Source organism: Microcaecilia unicolor, chromosome 11 (assembly GCF_901765095.1).
Source record: "Microcaecilia unicolor chromosome 11, aMicUni1.1, whole genome shotgun sequence".
Lineage (NCBI taxonomy): Eukaryota > Metazoa > Chordata > Amphibia > Gymnophiona > Siphonopidae > Microcaecilia > Microcaecilia unicolor.
The window spans coordinates 39,316,162-39,335,970 of NC_044041.1; the positions used below are offsets into that span (position 1 = coordinate 39,316,162).

General features: G+C 41.8%; 1 protein-coding gene across 1 annotated transcript in view; it reads left to right on the forward strand.

Moving 5' to 3' along the window:
• Positions 1 to 19,809, forward strand: part of HIP1R (huntingtin interacting protein 1 related) — a 161,696-nt gene that overhangs the window by 105,754 nt on the left and 36,133 nt on the right. The window contains exons 12-19 of the mRNA XM_030217833.1: positions 2,483 to 2,544; positions 2,633 to 2,705; positions 4,502 to 4,685; positions 5,963 to 6,051; positions 7,661 to 7,777; positions 9,199 to 9,300; positions 9,703 to 9,897; positions 11,080 to 11,227. Of these exons, the coding sequence (XP_030073693.1) occupies positions 2,483 to 2,544; positions 2,633 to 2,705; positions 4,502 to 4,685; positions 5,963 to 6,051; positions 7,661 to 7,777; positions 9,199 to 9,300; positions 9,703 to 9,897; positions 11,080 to 11,227 (970 nt within the window). The remainder of the gene's footprint in view (positions 1 to 2,482; positions 2,545 to 2,632; positions 2,706 to 4,501; positions 4,686 to 5,962; positions 6,052 to 7,660; positions 7,778 to 9,198; positions 9,301 to 9,702; positions 9,898 to 11,079; positions 11,228 to 19,809) is intronic.

Consider the following 19,809-nt stretch of genomic DNA (forward strand, 5'->3'; position numbering starts at 1 on the left):
CGTAAATGCAAGCACCAAGTTCTAGAATCAAGAGTTGAACAGACCTTGCGTACCTGAGCACAGCGATTCCACGCTTGCTCTGCGTGCCACAGTCCTGCAGTCTCTTTGTCTATCTGTGTCTCTAGACGGGTGCAGGTTCAGATCCCATGACTTACCCTAGAGATGCTGTTGCAGAGCTAGAGGAGTAAGCTACCCTGGGTAAGCTAGTGTTTAAAAAATAAATAAAGGGAATAAATAGAAAATAAGATGATACCTTTTTATTGGACTAACGTAATACATTTTTTTGATTAGCTTTTGAAGGTAACCCTTCTTCAGATCAGAAATAAGCAAGTGTTGACAAATATCAGTGTACATAAGTGAAACACAAAAGCATTCCAATGGCAGTCTTGCAGGAAGATGGTGGAGGGGATAGGTGGATGAGAGGCAGGGAGAGATGGATGTTACTCTATTATCCGTCTCTCATCCACCCAGCCCCCACTGTTTCTAACCTAACCTAGTCCAATAAAAAAAGGTGGTATTTTATTTTCTATGTTTTTTTTCTATTTATTACCTTTAAAAGTGGACAAACACGGCAACCACTTCACTTAAAATAAATAAATAAAACCTTGAAGTCAAATGGTAGGATTATAGAGGTCGAAATCACCTCAAAATGTATAAATGTCATCCTTTCCTGCTCTCTGCATGTCATAGCAAGTGGAAGAAAGCTGAAACCTGCAAATAAACCACAATCTTACACTGCAGTTAAATGTTCACCTGATCACTGCTACCTTTTTGTCTAAATTTGTAATGCATTCCTAAGTGTAGGTAAATAACTTTGCTGGGGAAAACTGAAATAAGACTTGGCATCTCATGTGCGCGTCAGTCATCTGATCATGTATAATTTATGATGGTCAGTGTGATGTGTGTGGGGTGGAATGGTAGCACTTCTCAGCACCCAAGAGTCCCTGTTTGGGTTACGATTCTTCTCCTTCACCTGTATTTGTCTTGTTGCATATTTGTCTTAATACATAAATCCTGCCAGCCCTTTAATTATACTGATAACATTGGCTAGAAGTGACTCAGCAGCAACAATCAAAGAGCGTGTAATTACAGTACTTTTCTTTAAGGCAACTCCAGTTTTAAAAGGGCTATTTCTAAAAAGCATTTCCCCTACTTTATAAGCTTTCTTGGTATATCTGTTTAATAGCGTTTTATGTTTTAATACTTAGTTTTGGTCAGCTCTTAAATTTGTTTGTGCTTCAGGCAGAGCTCCTGCTGTGCCTCAGCGTATTGGCGATAACTTGATCCTTGGTTTGGGTTTCACTAGACTTAGAGGCATTATTCCTGTAGCAGAGAGATTTATTTTACAATATCAGTCATGCAGGATATTATCCTTTTTTAGTGGGCAGTTAATTTTACTGAGGGTCTAATACATTTCTGCAACAAGTTACCATCCTTTGTAGTAACCACTAAATTCATGACACATTTGAAGTGAGAATGGGAGGGAAATGACCAGAAGTTATGTAGGTGACATGTAGGTAGGGGTATCTGGCAAAAATGGATAGACCCAAGAGCCCTTTATTTCTAAAAGTTCAATATTTGTGTTACTCACCCACTAATTAAGCGTCAGGTAGCTCTCGTCTACACATTAGATTTATGTGTTCTTGGGACCAGCTAGGGGAAAGGTAGGTTGTAGATGCAAATGCAATACCTTTATTCCCTGTGGGGAGGACACCCAACTATTTCATAACAGCAACACTTAAGGTACACGCAGAACGACTCTCACTACAATGACTGGGCTGGGCAAAGGGTTTTCTCTCTACATTATAACCCTAAGTAGTTGAACATGAAGGCTCATGACACTGTAGCCCAATAGAGGCTGAGACCCGACTGAGATGAAAGGAAGTCCAAAGATGAAGATGGAAACTACCAAGCCCCCCCCCCCCCCCCCCAAAAAAAAAAAAAAAAAAAGAAACCCCTGCCCCATCCAGGAATTAATAATTTTACCCTTGATCATTTTTTAGTTTAAATCTCTTTATTAACTTGGGAAGGAAACAAATATATCACAATATGAGCAGAACATCAAGTAATAACCAAATGTACAACATCTTAAAAGTAAAGACCCCTAAGAAACCCACCCCCAAAAGACGTCGTCTTTGGCAAACTTGCAGTCCAGACCCTCTAAACCCACATACCTTTGATCTTTTAATCAGATCTGGGTTGAAGTCTGATAAACTCTCATCCAGTAAAAATGTGGATTATGGATGGGCTTTACAGGGCTCATCGTTACCCTCTGGGTTTTTGTTTGTTTTTGTGTGTCTGTGTATGTACTTTTGTTTTGTTTTTAATTCTATCTTTAGAATAACGCTGGAAAGCATATCCTCAAAAAAAAAAGAAATTAAACTGCATTTCTTTTTAATTTAGTCCAAAGTGCTTTTCAGTCCTCGGATTAATGTTCCAAACCCCCAAAATTCCTTTCTTTTTCTTCCCTTCCATTTTGCAGGTTGCGGAGGACATCTTTGAGCAAACATTTGGTCCTCTTAATGGTGTAATGAAAGATGACAGGTACAGACTACTTAATTTAATTTTATTTCTGAAACCTAATGGAAGAATGCAGCAAGGCTAATGAGCATCACTCTTTCTATACTTCCAGGGATCTCCAAATTGAGAATCTGAAGAAAGAAATTGAATTACTCCAGGCAGAACTGGATAGAATAAAAATGGAGGTAATTCCTGGCATTGCAAGAGATTTAAATTATAGCATGTAATGTGAGGCTTGTCATTATTCAGGGCATTTTTTTATCATGTTTGGTAGAACTAGTAAGGGAGCTGCTTCCACATAGGCTGTGCTGGAAATCTGCTTCTAGGAATTTAGAAAGGTTTTAGAAAGTTATAAATCATGTACAAGAGGTGAACTTTATCAGAAGAGTTTAAGAAGAAGTGTAATAGTTCAAGATAGTGTAGGATAAGCATAGAGGACCCTTGGTGATAGGCAAGTAACATAGTAGATGATGGCAGAAAAAGACCTGCACGATCCATCCAGTCTGCCTAACAAGACAACTCGTATGTGCTACTTTTTGTGTATACCCTACTTTGATTTGTACCTATGCTCTTCAGGGCACAGACTGTATAAGTCTGCCCAGCGCTATCCCTGCCTCCCAACCACCAGCCCCGCCTCCCAACACCGGCTCTGGCACAGACCGTATAAGTCTGCCCAGCAGTGATGAAGCCAGGAATCAAATAGGTTTTCTAATGGGGAACTGGGACAGACTCGATACATTTTGTGGTCTTTACATACTGTCCCATTCTATTTCTGGTTCTTCTTTTTTTGTTGCCATGCTATATTTTGGAGGTGGTATTTTAAGAAAAAAACAACTGGATGGAAATGTCTGCTTAAAGTGGCTGTTTTTAATCCAGTCCTTGGAGCACACCCGGCCATTCTGGTTTTCAGAATATCTATGATGAAAATTCATGAGAGAGATCATCGTGCTTTGTCGCCAGTGTTTGCAGATCTGTCTCATGCATATTCATCATGAGAATTGTATTTGTTTGGCTTTAGCTCATGACTTTCTGTCGGTAACTCGAGGCAAGTTACATGCAGGTATGGTAGGTAAATTTCCTGTCTTCTCGGGACGTACAGTCTAAAGGTTAGATTTACTAATATGTGACACATGATGTTCCACATCAACGCCCTTTAATGCAACTTATGCGTGTTGTTGTTATATTGCTAATCATGGGACCTGTGTTAACATATTCTCCCAGATTCTATATATGGCAACTAAAGTTGCATATGCAAATGGGCGCACATAGTCGACTTGCATGCGCAACTTAATCGATGAGCTGATCAGTGCCAATAATTGGCTGCTAATAACCAATTATTGGTGTTAATTGGGAGTTATTCACACATCATATTTTATAACACTGTGCAGGGAACTTCTGTAGCGTGTAATTACAAGGGGGCTTTGACAGGAGCATTTCGGGGGGGGGGGGGGCATTTCCAGAATTTACACACATTGTTATAGAATGAACTCGTTAGGTGCCGACATTTACACCTGCTTTCAGCAGGTCTAAGTGCCGGTGCCTAAAATTAGGTATCTTTGTAAAACAGCGCTCGGCACTTAAAGTTTTTGGTGCTATTCGTAGAATCTAGTCCGTTATATGTTGATGTGTGTTAGAAAATCTAGCCCTACGTTTCCACCTGAGGCAGTGGAGTGTGCAGTTACTTGCCCCAAAGTCTTGAGAAGCGTTGTCAGGGTTTGAATCTAGGCTTCGCTGGTTCTCAGCCCACTGCTTGAACCGCTAGGCCTCTTACTCCCCCATTCCTGAAAACCTGATTGACAGGATGTGCCCTCCGCCTTGGATTCAGAACACTTTGTCCCTTTCCAATATATCCATGAATATTTTCCTTTTGTCTCCATGGCAGGGGTGGATATATGTTTTAACAGAAACACAAATCAACTAATAGAAGCACATTATGGTCCTCCTCCAGCGCTTTCCATTACTTCTTGTTTGTGTTCTGTAGGCGCAAAGATACATCACACAGCTAAAGGCACAGGTCAACAGTCTGGAGTCTGAGCTGGAGGAGCAGCGGAAACAGAAGCAAAAGGCTCTGGTGGACAATGAACAGCTGAGGGACGAACTGGAGAAACTGAGGAAGATAAAGCTGGACAGTGACAAGGCCTTGGGCTTGTGCAGTGAAGCAGAAAGTAGGCCTTAAGACGTACATTATGTTCTGCCTTTTCATGACTTTTATTTTAACGCCTCTGGCGGTGCCTAGAATATTTCAGGTATCTTGCAGATGTAATCCTAAACTGAGGTGGTGGCCGATTACAAAGTGCAAATTAGGTTGATAATATCATTGCCCCACGTTAGCATTGTCATTGAGTGCTGCAGATCTGCTTAGTTTTATTTGTTAAACTAGCCAACATGAATGAATTGGTACAACAGCAAGCTCATTAAGGGGGTCCTTTTACTAAAGTGCGCTGAAAAATGGCCTGCAGTAGTATAGGCGCGTGTTTTGGGTGTGCACAGATCCATTTTTCAACGCGCCTGCAAAAAATGCCTTTTTTAAAATTTTTGACCAAAAATGGACATGTGGCAAAATCAAAATTGGCGCGCGTCCACTTTAGGTCTGAGGCCTTACCGCCAGCCATTGACCTAGCGGTAACTGGGCAGTAATGACCTACATGCGTCAAATGCTACTTTACGTGCGTCCAAAAATAACAATTATTTTCAGATGCATTTATTGGACACGCACCAAAAATGAAATTACTGCGGTAGCCGGGCAGTAACTCCATTTTGGCGCACATTGGGCGCTCAAAGATGCTTACTTAGTAAAAGGGCCCCTTAATTAAGCAGTACCCTGAAATTCATTACTTGCATGTGGCCCTTGAGGGCCAGAGCTGTGCGTCCCTGAATGATGTCTATCACCATTGGTCTACAGTCTGAAGATACAATGAATGTAGAGATTTAGCACTGTCCTTTTTTTATTAAAGAATTAGAAGCAACATATTAACCAAAGGAACAAACATATGCAAACTTATTATACAAATGAAAAATCCCCAAACTCCCACCCCACCCTACAAAGGAACAGATAATGGACCAGGTCTAAACAGAGTATTAAATCCCAAAGAACATCCACCCCCTTACTAATCCCCCCCTCCCAATCCCTTGTCCACCTGAGAAGTGACCAACAAGAAACCTCCAAGGATGGGGAGACAGGCTGGGGGGGTCTGATAACCTCTCTCCCAAACAAAAAGATGCCACAAATCTCCTACCCCAACCCAACAACACCCACAAAAAAGGTGTAGAGGAGGGGAGAATCTCCTGAAGTCCGGGAACCTAGTTTAGCACTGTCCTTTAAACTTAAAGGTGGCAGACTCAGTTAGTGAGATTGACTTATTCCCTGATGGAGGTATATAGAGATGAAAATTGTTTTTTTTTTTTAAATTTATTCCCTAAAAGTATACTTTTAACTTAACAGAGAGAGCGCAGTCAACAGAAACACGCTACATGAAACTCAAAGAAAAACACAATGAGCTTGTTAACATCCATGCAGAGCTACTGAGAAAGGTGAGCGACGGTTTGTATCAGTGAAGAGATGGCTCAAAGAGAGAAAGCAATAATCTATATGATACTGAGATGTGTTCTTGAGGCATCTGGGATTTCAAGCGTGCACAGACACACAGGCTGTGAAAGCATCACATTGAAACTTCTAAAATTTCACACCTGTGAACAATATTCCAATTCATGTATCTAGAATAGTGTAAAAGGACATTGGTGTATTCAGTGGGAGAAAAAGTAAGTCCACCAATAATTACCCATGCTAAGAAACTGATAACCACGTTTTTGGTGATTATAGCTAAAGCTTTGCAGTGTTGGTGTCAGGCAGATGCCTGTACTTAGTTACAGTTACTGGCAGGCCTAACAAATGGTATGATTTGGCAGCGTTTGGTTTTCTAGTATTTGTGTAAGTTTTCTTGATGTTAAATGATACTAAGAAAAGTTCCATTTTTGCCTCCTTGTGAAACCGGTTTAATGAACTTTCATGATGATCAACATTTAGTGTTTGAACTGCTAAGGTCTGGTGTTAATCAGGTGTGAGAGTAGTTTTTATAATGGTAAGCTGAAGGGTTAAAAAGAATAAAGACATTCTCCATAGCATGATGTTTATAGTGAGAGATGTGTAATCTCTCTGTACAGATGGTTTTCAGTACTCTGTTGCTTGTTGGTAAATTAAATGTTTCCTTGTTTTTTTTTTACAGTCCATCTGTTCTCTGGCAGCTGGTTCTGTGCTCAGCTCTAGGACTATAATTCAGAATCCACAGCTGCGCTGTTCTACCCCTTGTACCATTGTGCAAAGTCCATTACAAACTCCTCTAAAAAAAAATGTAAAGAGAGCAATGAAGTTTAATGTTAAGGATCTACAAAGAAGTTGTAGATGTTTTATTAGAGTAACTCGGTAAATGCATCTGTTACTAGCTTTTGAACATAATTCTCCATCGAGTATTTCAGCTTTTGAAATCTAGCCAGAGATGTGATGAGTTGATCTAATAAGTTCACCTATAAGTTCTTTGACTCTTATTTCTGCACATTTAAATGGACTTAACACACGAAGCACAATACGTTGGCCAAGGTGGAAGATACCTCATTAAGGGGGTCTTTTACTAACCTGCAGTAGCGTTTTTAGCACATGCTAAATGCTAGAGATGTCCATATATTCCTATGGGCGTCTCTAGCGTTTAATGCGTGCGCTAAAAACACTTCCGTGGCTTAGTAAAAGACCCCATTATTAATGGATTTTGTTGGACTAAATATAAAATCATACAATGGTCACCCAAATGAAAGAAAAAGTTGGAATTTTTTCTCGAGGGCTGAGATATATGCTAGGGGAGGTTTTTTCCAGGTATTTGTTTCCTTTCCTCGCCTGTGACCCTTAATTTCTCACTGGTACGGGGTTCAGTTCTCTGCTTTTGCATACTGATAGTTTGCGTGGTGTGCTGCCACCTTTTTGACACCTAAAGCCAGGACCCCTCCCACCCTGAAGGCTGACTGTGAGCTTTGATCTGAGATTGCCATTGCACACCTTCTCTCTTGAATCGATCTGCTGGAGGGAACCCTATTGTACAACTGATTCGGAAAACATCCTGCAAGATTTTTCTGTCTTTCCTTTCTTCCACAGAACGCAGATACAGCCAAGCAGCTGACAGTAACCCAACAAAACCGGGAGGAAGTGGCCCGCATTAAAGAGCAGTTGGAATTGCAAATGGATCAGGTGCAGCGTGAATCAGAAATGAAGGTGAGGTTGGAGAATTCGCTGTGTGTTGAAAATCTATATTCCTTGGAGCTGCAGATAAGATTGACGTGCCTTGCTGGGCCCTGGGGGCACATATAATTGCATACAAGTGACGAATACTTTATACTTTTTTTTTCACCTCTTTCTGTGGCAAATTGCATTTTGTTGACAAACTCTTAACTTCATTTGCATGTATGTATTTGTTTACAGATTAAACAGCTGCTTTAACTGCAGCCCTTTTTATTCAAATAACTCAATGCAAATTGAAATTAGAAACTAACTTATTTTTAGCAATATTTAATTTATTTATTGCATTTGTATCCCACATTTTCCCACCTTTTTGCGGGTTCAGTGTGGCTTACAATACATTATGAAAGCTGGAAGTACAGTTTGTTACAACTCAGTTATGGATTACATTATGAGGTGTTATGCGAGACAAAGTCTAGTATCATTAAGGAATATAACAATGGAAAAGATCATTGAGACATTGGAAAGGAAAGAACAGGAAACTAAAAGGGGCAGTATATAATAACAGGAAAGCATTTGGTATACATTTTCTGTGAGTAAGGTATGAGTGTGGTGAGATTACGGGAGATGAGAAGGTGAGGTTAGGGGGGTGGGAATTCAGAGTGGCTGTAATGATGCATTATTGAACAGTGAGTGCGGCTTTATGTGGTTTGGTTCTTTCCGTATGTTCAAAATATTCTCTTGTATTAACCAAAAAATAAATCCAAAGTGTTAGCTAAGGCAGAGATGGGAGCTCTCTCTGGTGGTGATAAGGTGACCTCTCATGGTAGGGAAGTATGTTTGTTATTGGCAAGGTGGAGGTGTGTAGGGCAAGTAGCAGATGTGGGGGAAGAATAGACCCTCAAAGGATTTTTCCACTACTGTGGGGGTTAAAAAAAACAACCCCAAAAACAGTGGTCACCAGCCAAATAATTGAGCTAAAAAAGGTTTTCAAACCATCTTTAAACTTTTGGCATGAGGGCTCAAAACAGAGAAAATATGGCAGATTGTTCCACAGGGTGGGTCCAGTTATACAAATAAATTGAGGACTGAATGTTGTTAAATTGAATTTGGTGAAAGGAAGGGATCACTACTTCTGGGTTGAAAGCAGGGTGGGAGAGGATGTATAAGAGATGAGCAATCATGACAAGAAAGCTGGAAGATCAGAGTTAATATTTTTCAAACCATTGTCAAGAGTTTATAAGGAATTCTGGCTGAGATTGGCAACCATTGTTTGGCCTCAAAAAGTGGATCGACATCCTAAAGTTTTGCTCCAGAGTTAGCTTCACTGCTACTGGGTGATCATTTTTCCTTTTAGTTGTTTTCAGGTGGATATGAAATTATTGATATTACTGATTTGTTCTCACTCTGGAATCAAGTCTTTGATTTGCTGATTTATGTGCTGTTTGGTGTTACAGCTGGAAGATCAGAGTTTTCAGATGGAGCAGCTGAAACAAGCACTAGAAGCCAAAAAGGAAGAGCTGATGCAGATTCAACAGAATTTGAGCAAATCTGAACAGGTTTGTCAATCTAGTGCCTCATATTTAATGGGTATCAATTGTAAGCAACCAGCTTTATGAATGTTTTTTAACATCTTGAGGCATGCACTTGATGCTGGGGTAAGTTAGTTCCCTCATAATGAGTAAATTGGTTTTGTTAGTATATTATGTACACAATACATTTCTGATTTGGCAATTAATGATAGCAGCTTAGACTTCACACTACTGTTTAAAAAGCTATGTGTGAACGTCACTGAGTACAACTGAGTTTGATTGTAGTCTTCGAGAATAAGCAGGCACTGAGTGCTGATCTGAGAATTGTGCCGTATGACAATTCTCCATCCGATGGAGTGGCACAAGGGAGGCTGAGTTTTCATGTTGGTAAGATTTGCAGATGCCACATTTTTCATGATGTGGTTTTAGGTTGGATCCCAGCTGAGTTCGCAGATGGAAGCTCTCCACACTGAGCAGGATTCTCTGAGGAAGACCATGATGGCAAAAGAAGCTGAACTCGTATCCGTTCAGAATATAATTGAGGACAAAGAGACCTTGCTGACTCAAGAAAAAAACAGGAACGCACAGGAGATTGAGCGCCTGCAGGAGCATCTCTCAGAAAAGGTAATCTATAATGAATGGCCAGACGTCATTATTAATATACGTGCATATGCATTCTTTGCTTCAGTTTCTTCCTATTTATTGGGTCTTCAGCTCAACTGTAATAGTCTCTTCTGGAGCTACAGTGCCTTGAGCTTTTGACCATGCCTGTAGCCTCCTTTTTCCTTCTCTTTGTAACACAAGTTTGTCCAGGGATCAAGGACCATGGCCTCCTTCCTGAGTCTACTACTACTACTATTTAGCATTTTTATAGCGCTACAAGGCGTACGCAGCGCTGCACAAACATAGAAGAAAGACAGTCCCTGCTCAAAGAGCTTACAATCTAACAGACAAAAATAAAGTAATCAAATCAATTAATGTGTACAGGAAGGAGGAGAGGAGGGTAGGTGGAGGCGAGTGGTTACAAGTGGTTGCGAGTCAAAAGCAAAGGCTGACCATTGGATGTCATTGCTGTACAGTGGCTATGTCCCAGGGTGAGGGGGGGGGAGGAGAGTGAGCTCTTCCTCAACAGCATCCCCTGTCTTCAGGTAGCCCAAGGAGTTGGCACCCTGATCTGCATGGTAGAAGACAGCTTTGCAACATTGAAATCCCAACGCTAAACAATATATTAAAACTGGAGCATCAACACTAGGTGTCATGATATTCAAAGATTGTATTTGTATTTTTGTTCCCCTTTTCCCAGTATCCGGGTTGGTTATGCTTACCAGGACCTGCTGTGTATCAGGCTGCCTCTACATCTTCTTCCCAGATGTTATAGTGGGGTTTTTTGTTTCTTTTACTTTGGCTGTTGTAGACTGAGGCAGAAATTTGGAAAAAATGATTTTATGAACTGTGACTAGAATATTAACTCTGGCCCAGGCAAAGTCTAGGAGTTATTGAATGATTCATGAAAGATGCATCAGACACACTGCAAAGTTGAAAGACTGGGCACCTTTCAAACAGACTTCATCGCAGAGCACTTAATGGCCATCGAGCCTCAACTTCCAAGTTAAAATATCACAAGGACAAGGGTGTAGGAGAGAAATTAAGTAATGAAGCTGGGGGGAACCTTTGCTTGTCTGTGCAACAGTGAAACTGGGTATATGGCTACAGTGTAAGACCCTGGTATACAACAAAGCCCACATACTTTGACAACTGAGAGCTTATGTGCAAAAAAGATATGAACCACCTTTCTTTTACATACAGAAAGCCCAAGAGAAGAGTCTTCAGCAGAAACATATTGATGATCAATTCAGTATCATTCAGGGGACTGTAAAAGAGGCAGAGAACATCATTCAGGATGCGCTTGCGAAGCTGGATGACCCTCTCCATATACGCTGCACCAGTTCACCAGGTAAGATGTGCTCAGAAATCCATTGTTAGGCTGTAAGAGAGAAGAGTATGAAGCCGTGTTCAAGGACAAAAGGTGCCATACTGATTAACGTAATCCCCATATTTTTGATTTGGGAGGGAGGGGAGTGTATCTGGGCATATTAGAGCATAAGCTGATTGCAGAGTAAGCCCAAAAACTTGTATTAAGAATTGCAAGGAGCAGCAGAAGGAATGAAATGCATAAAGAACAATGCACGACCAAAAAAAAAAAAAACCACAGAAGGCCTCAAGAATGAATGTAACACACACAGGACTCGACACAGGCCATGTTTTATTTATTTATAACATTTGTGTCCCACATTTTCCCACCTATTTGCAGGCTCAATGCGGCTTGATAAGTGGTGATTACCAATTCTGGAGAGGAGACATAGTGGATTAGGTTACAGGAAAGAAAGCTCGTCTTATGATAAGAACTGAAAGGTATTAGGTTAAACTTCATTCATGACAGATTAACTTGAACAATTAGGAATATTAAACTATAAATCAGGATAATTTAGCATAACAAGACATAAAAATACATTTTTGTATAGGTACATTTTGTTAGTTGGTATTTAGGATGAGTTGCTATTGTTTGCTTTCTTAAATAGGGTTTCAATAGTTTAAGGAAGTTCACTGTGTCATGGGTTATTTTTATGGATTTTGGAAATTAATTCCAAATTTGCGTGCATATATAGGAGAAGCTAGATGCATATGTTAATTTATATTTCAATCTCCTACAGCTTGGATAGTGGAGATTCAAGAATGTACATGATGAGCTAGTAGAGTTCCTGGTAGGTAGGTCAATAAGGTCTGACATGTATGTTTTGGCAGAACACCTGTGTTAGGGGTCATTAATGTGAGTAATTCATCGGAGAAATTCCTTAGCTCATTCAATGTAATTGGACGGGATCAAACACACAGCAGTAGAAGCATTTTATTTGTATCACTTTAGTTAAAGCTACATTTACTGATGAGAAACTTCACATGGATGAGTCTTCTGCTCCGGTAATAAAATAAAATATGCAAGATATGAGCCCTATACAGTTGGAATAAGTAGGGTGATCTTGGCTGTTCAGTGAATGCTATGTAGTGCACCGCTGGGATTCACTCAAATTATGCAACTAAGCCACTCTGATGCTTTTACCAGGCTCTCTGGAGAGGTTTGAATTGTCGCTGAAAGAAATCAATTTCTGAAATGTAAAAGCTTTCATTCCTTCGTTGCTTAATGTCGCTGCAGCTCTGAGACTGGCACCATTCCTTTCAGTCCTGCATTTAGGCTGACAAAAATTCATTAAACTGGAGGACAGCTAAAACCAATTTTGTCGCTCTGTTTCGACCAGAACTATAACCAACCACCCCTAATCAGCGCTGCGCCCCCCTCCCTCCGGTCTACCTTACAAGCATTGGTGGTCTAGAGGTGCAGTTGGGGTAGGAGCTTAGGCGCCGACTACATGGGTGCTATGGGTGCTCGAGCACCCCCAATATTTCACCCACCGGAAGCACCCTTCGCCAGCCCAGAATTTTAAAAGTCCCTCCCTCCCTCCCGTTGAGTTCCAGGCCCCCTCCCTCCAAATTTTAAAAGTCATCTTACCTCGTCAGGGTTATGGCGGCAGCAGCAGTGAAAAACGTGCAGGCTCAGCGCTTCAGCCTTCCCTTCTCTCTCTCAGCTCTGGTCCCGCCCTTGCGGAAACAGGAAATTCCCAGTGCTTCTCTGGTTTTTTTTATCACAGGGATAAGAACAGTGGCTTTATATTGCAGTGGAGTTTTTTTCTTTCTTCACTTGAGAACTTGTTGGATACAAAGATTAGCAATGTTCAACATTTGCTACACAGGGGTGTAGCTACGGGTGGGCCTGGATGGGCCCAGGCCCACCCAGTTTAGCCTCAGGCCCGCCCGCCCGCCCAGAAGCAGATGCTTACCGTGACCGTCTCCCACCCCTGCCGCAGCGCTTCATTTAATGTTGTTGGCGCTGCTGTTACAGTTTCCCACCGCCGCCGCGGCGCGCTTTACACTTTACCTGGCAGCAACGCTACAGATGCAGCGCTGACGTCCGACGTCCTGCTCTGGGGCCTTCCACGCTGATGTAACTTCCTGTTACGGAGGCGGGACGCGGAAGGCCCCGGAGCAGGACGTCGGACGTCAGCGCTGCATCTGTAGCGTTGCTGTCAGGTAAACTGTAAAGCGCCACCGCGGGGGTGGGAAATTGTAACTGCAGCGCCAACAACATTAAATGAAGCGCTGCGGCAGGGGTGGGAGAGGGTGAGGAAGTCAGTGGGGTGCTGCATGCTGGCCCAGAAGTGCGGGGAGGCAGGGAGGGGAGGGAACAGAAGTGTGCTGGACTTGCCAGGGGCAGAGGGTTGGAGGGAAGGGAGAGAGGTTTGGGATTTGCAGAGGGGAGATTGGAAGGAAGGGGAGAGGTTTTGGAATTTGCAGAGGGGAGATTGGAAGGAAGGGAAGAGGTTTGGGATTTGCAGAGGGGAGATTGGAAGGAAGGAGAGAGGTTTTGGGATTTGCAGAGGGGAGGTTGGAAGGAAGGGGAGAGGTTTGGGATTTGCAGAGGGAATTGAAGAGGTTTTGGATTTGCAGAGGGGAGGTTGGAAGGAAGGAGAGAGGTTTTGGGATTTGCAGAGGGGAGGTTGGAAGGAAGGGGAGAGGTTTTGGGATTTGCAGAGGGGAGGTTGGAAGGAAGGGGAGAGGTTTTGGATATATAGGGGGGTGGAAGGAAGGGGAGAGGTGCTGGATATGCAGGGGGGGTGGAGGCAAAGGGGAGAAGTGCTGGATATGTAGAGGGTTGAAGTGAAGGGGAGAGGTGCTGGACATGTATGGGGGCTGGATGAAAGGGAAAGAGGTGCTGAACATGTAGGGGGGGGGGCTGGATTAAAGGGAGACAGATGCTGGACGTGTGGGGGGGGGCTGAAGGAGAGGTGCTGGATATGCAGATGATGATATGCAGAGGGAAGGGAGAGAGATGCAGGGAGAAAGAGCCAGATGCATAAGGGGAAGGAAAGAGAGGAAGAGAAGAAGCTGGTTGGGGGGGGGGGGGGATCAGAGAGGAGAGGGACACATTGGTGTGGAGGAGGGAGAAAGGGGACATAGGGAAGTATACAGATACAGAAGGGAGATGGGCATTAGGTGGGAGCATGGGGACAGGGACACAAATGTGAGATGCTGTATGGAGATGGCACATGGGCACAGAGGGGTAATACCTGACCAGGGGGGGGGGGAACGGGGATATGGAATAGAGATAAAATGCTGGACACTGGAGAGGGGGTATATGGACACGGGGGGTGGGGGGGGAGAGATACCAGACAAGGGAGAGAATAGGAATGCAGAAGGGATATGCTGGGCATGGGCTACATAGGTGCACAGAGGAATGATGAGGGGATATGAACACAGGGGAGATACTGAACAAGGAAATATAGGAAAACAGAGATGGGAGATGGATGATGGACATGAAGAAAGAAGAAATGTCAAATAGGAGACCCTAGTAAGTGAGTTAAGAGAAGACAGAGGGAAGCAGAAACCAGAGACTGGGACCAATATGATTTGAGAAAAAATGACCAGACAACAAAAAGGTATAAAAAATATTTTATTTTCAATGTTGTGAATATAATATGTTGGATTTGGAGTGTTCATCTTGCCAAAGTTGATGGTAAACATGGCTAGGGTCCAGGACAGAAATCTAGGAAAGGACCCCAAAGTCCATTACCAGGCTGCGCCTTCAGCTTCCAGCATGCAGGCTTTCTCTGGCCAAGGAACCAAGCACAATTGCCCTAGTTGCATCCCCTAACACCATCCCTGGCATGTGCCATATTTATATTTTGCACAGGAGCAAATGCCTTTCTTTCTTGTTTCTCTGGTGTTGTACTACATGCAAGGTCTAGTTTCTTGGGGTTTCCGTTTAATTTATATTTCTAGAGTTTGTGGTCACTTATTCTGTATTTGGCATTTGTGTCTTGTGTGTGTGACTGAGGTATTCTGTTAGCATGAAGTTTCCATGTAGCATTCTGTAGTAATTTGGCTTGTTCAGCTTTCCCGATAAATGTATTTGTATTTTAGGGCCCTACTATAATATTTAAGGCACTTCTTTTTCATAGGTAGGATCTTTGTTTTTGGAAGTTAGTGTTGGCATGGTAGATTTGCTCTAGGTTCTGAGTGACTTTTGTTTTATAGATTTTTTTAAAGTTAATTTATAATATGTCTGTAATTGAGATTACACTAGAAAACAAAATTTCTTTATATGATGAGTTTTATGGAGAATTGTCCTTGCTGTGCTCTGTATCCATTGTTGGTGGACAGCCAGGAGGTTCTCTGGATGCAGAATGTGTTTGGCTTCGATACCATATATGTGTTGGAGGACCATGGCTCAGTGGGGCTGAATAGTGCAGTCTATTGTACTTCCCTTAGCTCTCAATTGGCCTGCAGCCACTGAAACCTGCACTGCAACCCTCATTGAAGTTATGGGGAGTGGGGTAGGGACAGAGCATGGATGCATCAGGTTTGCTGGTTTGCAGGTTTTCAAAAAAGTTGGCAACTCTAGTGCCCACCCATCCAACCTGTTGGCCCACCCAAAAATTGCCTTCTGGCTACGCCACTGTTGCTACAATTATTAAGAACTGGGTTTAGTGTGCCCTTGTGTTTTTTTAGGGCTCATTGACTGATCTTTAGTGAGACTGTGCTCTGATGATACACAGAGACTGAAGAAACTGCAATTTAGGGTTTATGTTTAATGTTCTTTGTGGGATTTACATATGTGATCAGGGTATAAGTTTGGTGTGGATGGCAGTGTGAGTGAGTTGCAGGGATATTACTTAGTAATTCTTTTAATGCACTGATTTGTTTTCACTAATAAAGATTTTGTAATTTATATACAAATATAAATATTTATATACAAATATATATGGGCAAGTCACTTAACCCTCCATTGCCCCATGTAAGTCGCATTGAGCCTGCCATGAGTGGGAAAGCGCGGGGTACAAATGTAACAAAAAATTATATATATATATGTGAATTTGCATGCCAAGATTTCTATTGTTGGGGATGTATGTTGAGCGACCGGTTCTACTTTAAAGGAGGATTTGTATATTATTGTAACTCCGCCTCCCTTCTTTTTCATTCTGTTGAGGTGTATTGTTTTATATGTCTTATATAACCTCCCTATCAACCCACTCATTACTTTTACATCACCCATTTCTATTCTTCTATCACCTTCTCCCACTACTCTAACCAGAGTTACACCTAATCATACTGACCACCCTTCAACATCTTCAGTCCTTCTGTGACTGTTCTCTTGTGCTTGACTGCTTAAATATTTTAATTTAAATGCTTTACTTTTTGTCTATTAGATTGTAAGCTCTTTGAGCAGGGACTGTCTTTCTTCTGTGTTTGTACAGCGCTGCGTACACTTTGTAGCGCTCTAGAAATGTTAAATAGTAGTAGTAGTATATAGAACAGGAGTACTGTTTGTTGTTGTTATTGGAGGAGTAGCCTAGTGGTTATTGCAGCGGACTTTGATCCTGGGGAACTGGGTTTGATTCCCACTGCAGTTCCCCCTGCACTTAACCCCCCCCCCCCCCCCCCCCCCCCATTGCCCCAGGTACAAATAAGTGTATATACTATGTAAACCGCTTTAAATGTAATTGCAAAAACCACAGAAAGGTGGTCCCTTTCCCTTTCTCTTTCTATACTACCCAAACTGATGGTTCTCCTGTATTTGTGGGTACACGCTGTTGTTTTGTTGTTTATTTTTGTATGCTAATTTGCATGCATTATGCTAAACAAAATGAAAATAATGCACAAATTAGAACAAGAACAAACAGGTTTTGTAATCTGATAAAATTTCTTTATTGAATCCAAGTAAATATCAGTACAGACAGCCCAGGTGTTCACTGTATCGGTGCCTCCGTTGTCAGAAACTGCTTATGCTTACCACTCCCCTGTACCCAAAACACAGGAGCAATCAGCGAGTGTACCCCAATTATGTTCTCCTTTCCCCTACCCTGAGCGGAATGCAGATGCCCAAGGGGAAAAGGTGCACCCACTGATTTTTCTGCTTCAACCCAGTGCTGCTCTCTCCTACCAAAAAAACACTCTACTGCCACTCGAGGAAGTTACGTGGAAATACTTTTAAAACAAATAAGAGGAAATAGTTTTTCACTCAACGAATAGTTAAGGTCTGAAAATCTTTGCCGGAGGATGTGTTAACAGGGTGTTGGTGTATCTGGGTTTAAAAAAAAAAGGTATAGACTAATTCCTGGAGGAAAAGTCCATAGTCTGCTATTGAGACAGACATGGGGAAGCAACTACTTGCCCTGGGATTGGTAAACCAATATATCAAATGTAATTCCCTCCAGATCTGCTCTGGTAAAATTTATAAACAAAAAAATAACCACCAGAGAAAATGATGGTGCAATGTGAGAGGATTGACCCAACTAAATTCTTGAAAGAGAAATAACAAAAAATGAAAAATAAATTCTATATAAAAAATTTTTTTGTGAAATGGAGAAGTTCTCAGAGTATTAACTCACCCAAATGAACTGAAAGTATATCGCCTCTAAGGGTGGACAAGTTTTTCTATCATAGAACAACGCCAACAAATTTTTGTTGTTTATTCTTTGAGCATCACCTGTACTCTTTATATTTTTTAAATAGTGAATACCTAATACCAGGAAGAATTATACTTGTTAACTAGTGGGGTCAACTCTATCACTTCCTCCGTTAACCTCATACACTAAAAACTCAGAACTCAAACTCTCTCTGGTTCAATTTCACCGCTATCTTTCAAAAACTAAGGATTATTAAGATGTTATTGGGACATGCCTGTAGTCTGCTGGGCTGTAAAAATAATTCCTCAACTACCCAATTTCTGATTTTACTGCGATTATAAAATTCAAAAAGAATTCTCTAAAGGTTACACTGAGTAACCAATGTATGTAGAGTCCTATACTAATAATGTTTCCCTGCTGGTACTATCCTAAAGCTAACTACCTTTTAGGGGGAAAAATACCCCAACAAATAAATTGGTCACAGGCTCCTCCCAAAGTTGTAACGAAATTATAGTAACATAAAATTTTATACGCTTCTAGACAAACGCTTATTGTGTGCTAAATTTTCAAAGCTTAACAAAGCTAACCAAGCTCTTTGAATCATATAGACAGCAATCATAAGTCACTTAAAGCTAGCGCACTTAACTTAAATCTGCCGGGTGGGAGCTCCACACCCGGGAGATGACGTCGTTACTCAGCAAATCTCAATTATCTTGAGCAATGTGTATTCAACTTTGTCTGCTTTATACTTCTCAACTACTAATTAGCGTTGGAAGCAAAAATACATAGTAAAAACTTTTTTAGATACATTAAAAGCAGGAAACCGGCCAAAGAGTCGGTTGGGCCGCTGGACGAAAATGGTGTTAAAGGGGCGATCAAGGAGGACAAAGCCGTAGCGGAGAAATTAAATGAATTCTTTGCTTCGGTCTTCACCGAGGAGGATTTGGGGGGGACACCGGTGCCGGAAAGAATATTTGAAGCGGGGGAGTCGGAGAAACTAAACAAATTCTCTGTAACCTTGGAGGATGTAATGGGTCAGTTCAGCAAGCTGAAGAGTAGTAAATCACCGGGACCTGATGGTATTCATCCCAGAGTATTAATAGAACTAAAAAATGAACTTGCGGAGCTACTGTTAGAAATATGCAATCTGTCCCTAAAATCGAGTGTAATACCGGAAGACTGGAGGGTAGCCAATGTTACTCCGATTTTTAAGAAAGGTTCCAGAGGAGATCCGGGAAATTATAGACCGGTGAGTCTGACGTCGGTGCCGGGCAAGATGGTGGAGGCTATTATTAAGAATAAAATTGCAGAGCATATACAAAAACATGGACTGATGAGACAAAGTCAGCACGGATTTAGTGAAGGGAAGTCTTGCCTCACCAATCTAATGCATTTTTTTGAGGGGGTAAGCAAACATGTGGACAATGGGGAGCCGGTTGATATTGTATATCTGGATTTTCAGAAGGCGTTTGACAAAGTGCCGCACGAAAGACTCCTGAAGAAATTGCAGAGTCATGGAATCGGAGGTAGGGTATTATTATGGATTAAGAACTGGTTGAAAGATAGGAAGCAGAGAGTAGGATTGCGTGGCCAGTATTCTCAGTGGAGGAGGGTAGTTAGTGGGGTCCCGCAGGGGTCTGTGCTGGGTCCGTTGCTTTTTAATGTATTTATAAATGACCTAGAGATGGGAATAACTAGTGAGGTAATTAAATTCGCCGATGACACAAAATTATTCAGGGTCGTCAAGTCGCAGGAGGAATGTGAACGATTACAGGAGGACCTTGCGAGACTGGGAGAATGGGCGTGCAAGTGGCAGATGAAGTTCAATGTTGACAAGTGCAAAGTGATGCATGTGGGTAAGAGGAACCCGAATTATAGCTACGTCTTGCAAGGTTCCGCGTTAGGAGTTACGGATCAAGAAAGGGATCTGGGTGTCGTCGTCGATGATACGCTGAAACCTTCTGCTCAGTGTGCTGCTGCGGCTAGGAAAGCGAATAGAATGTTGGGTGTTATTAGGAAG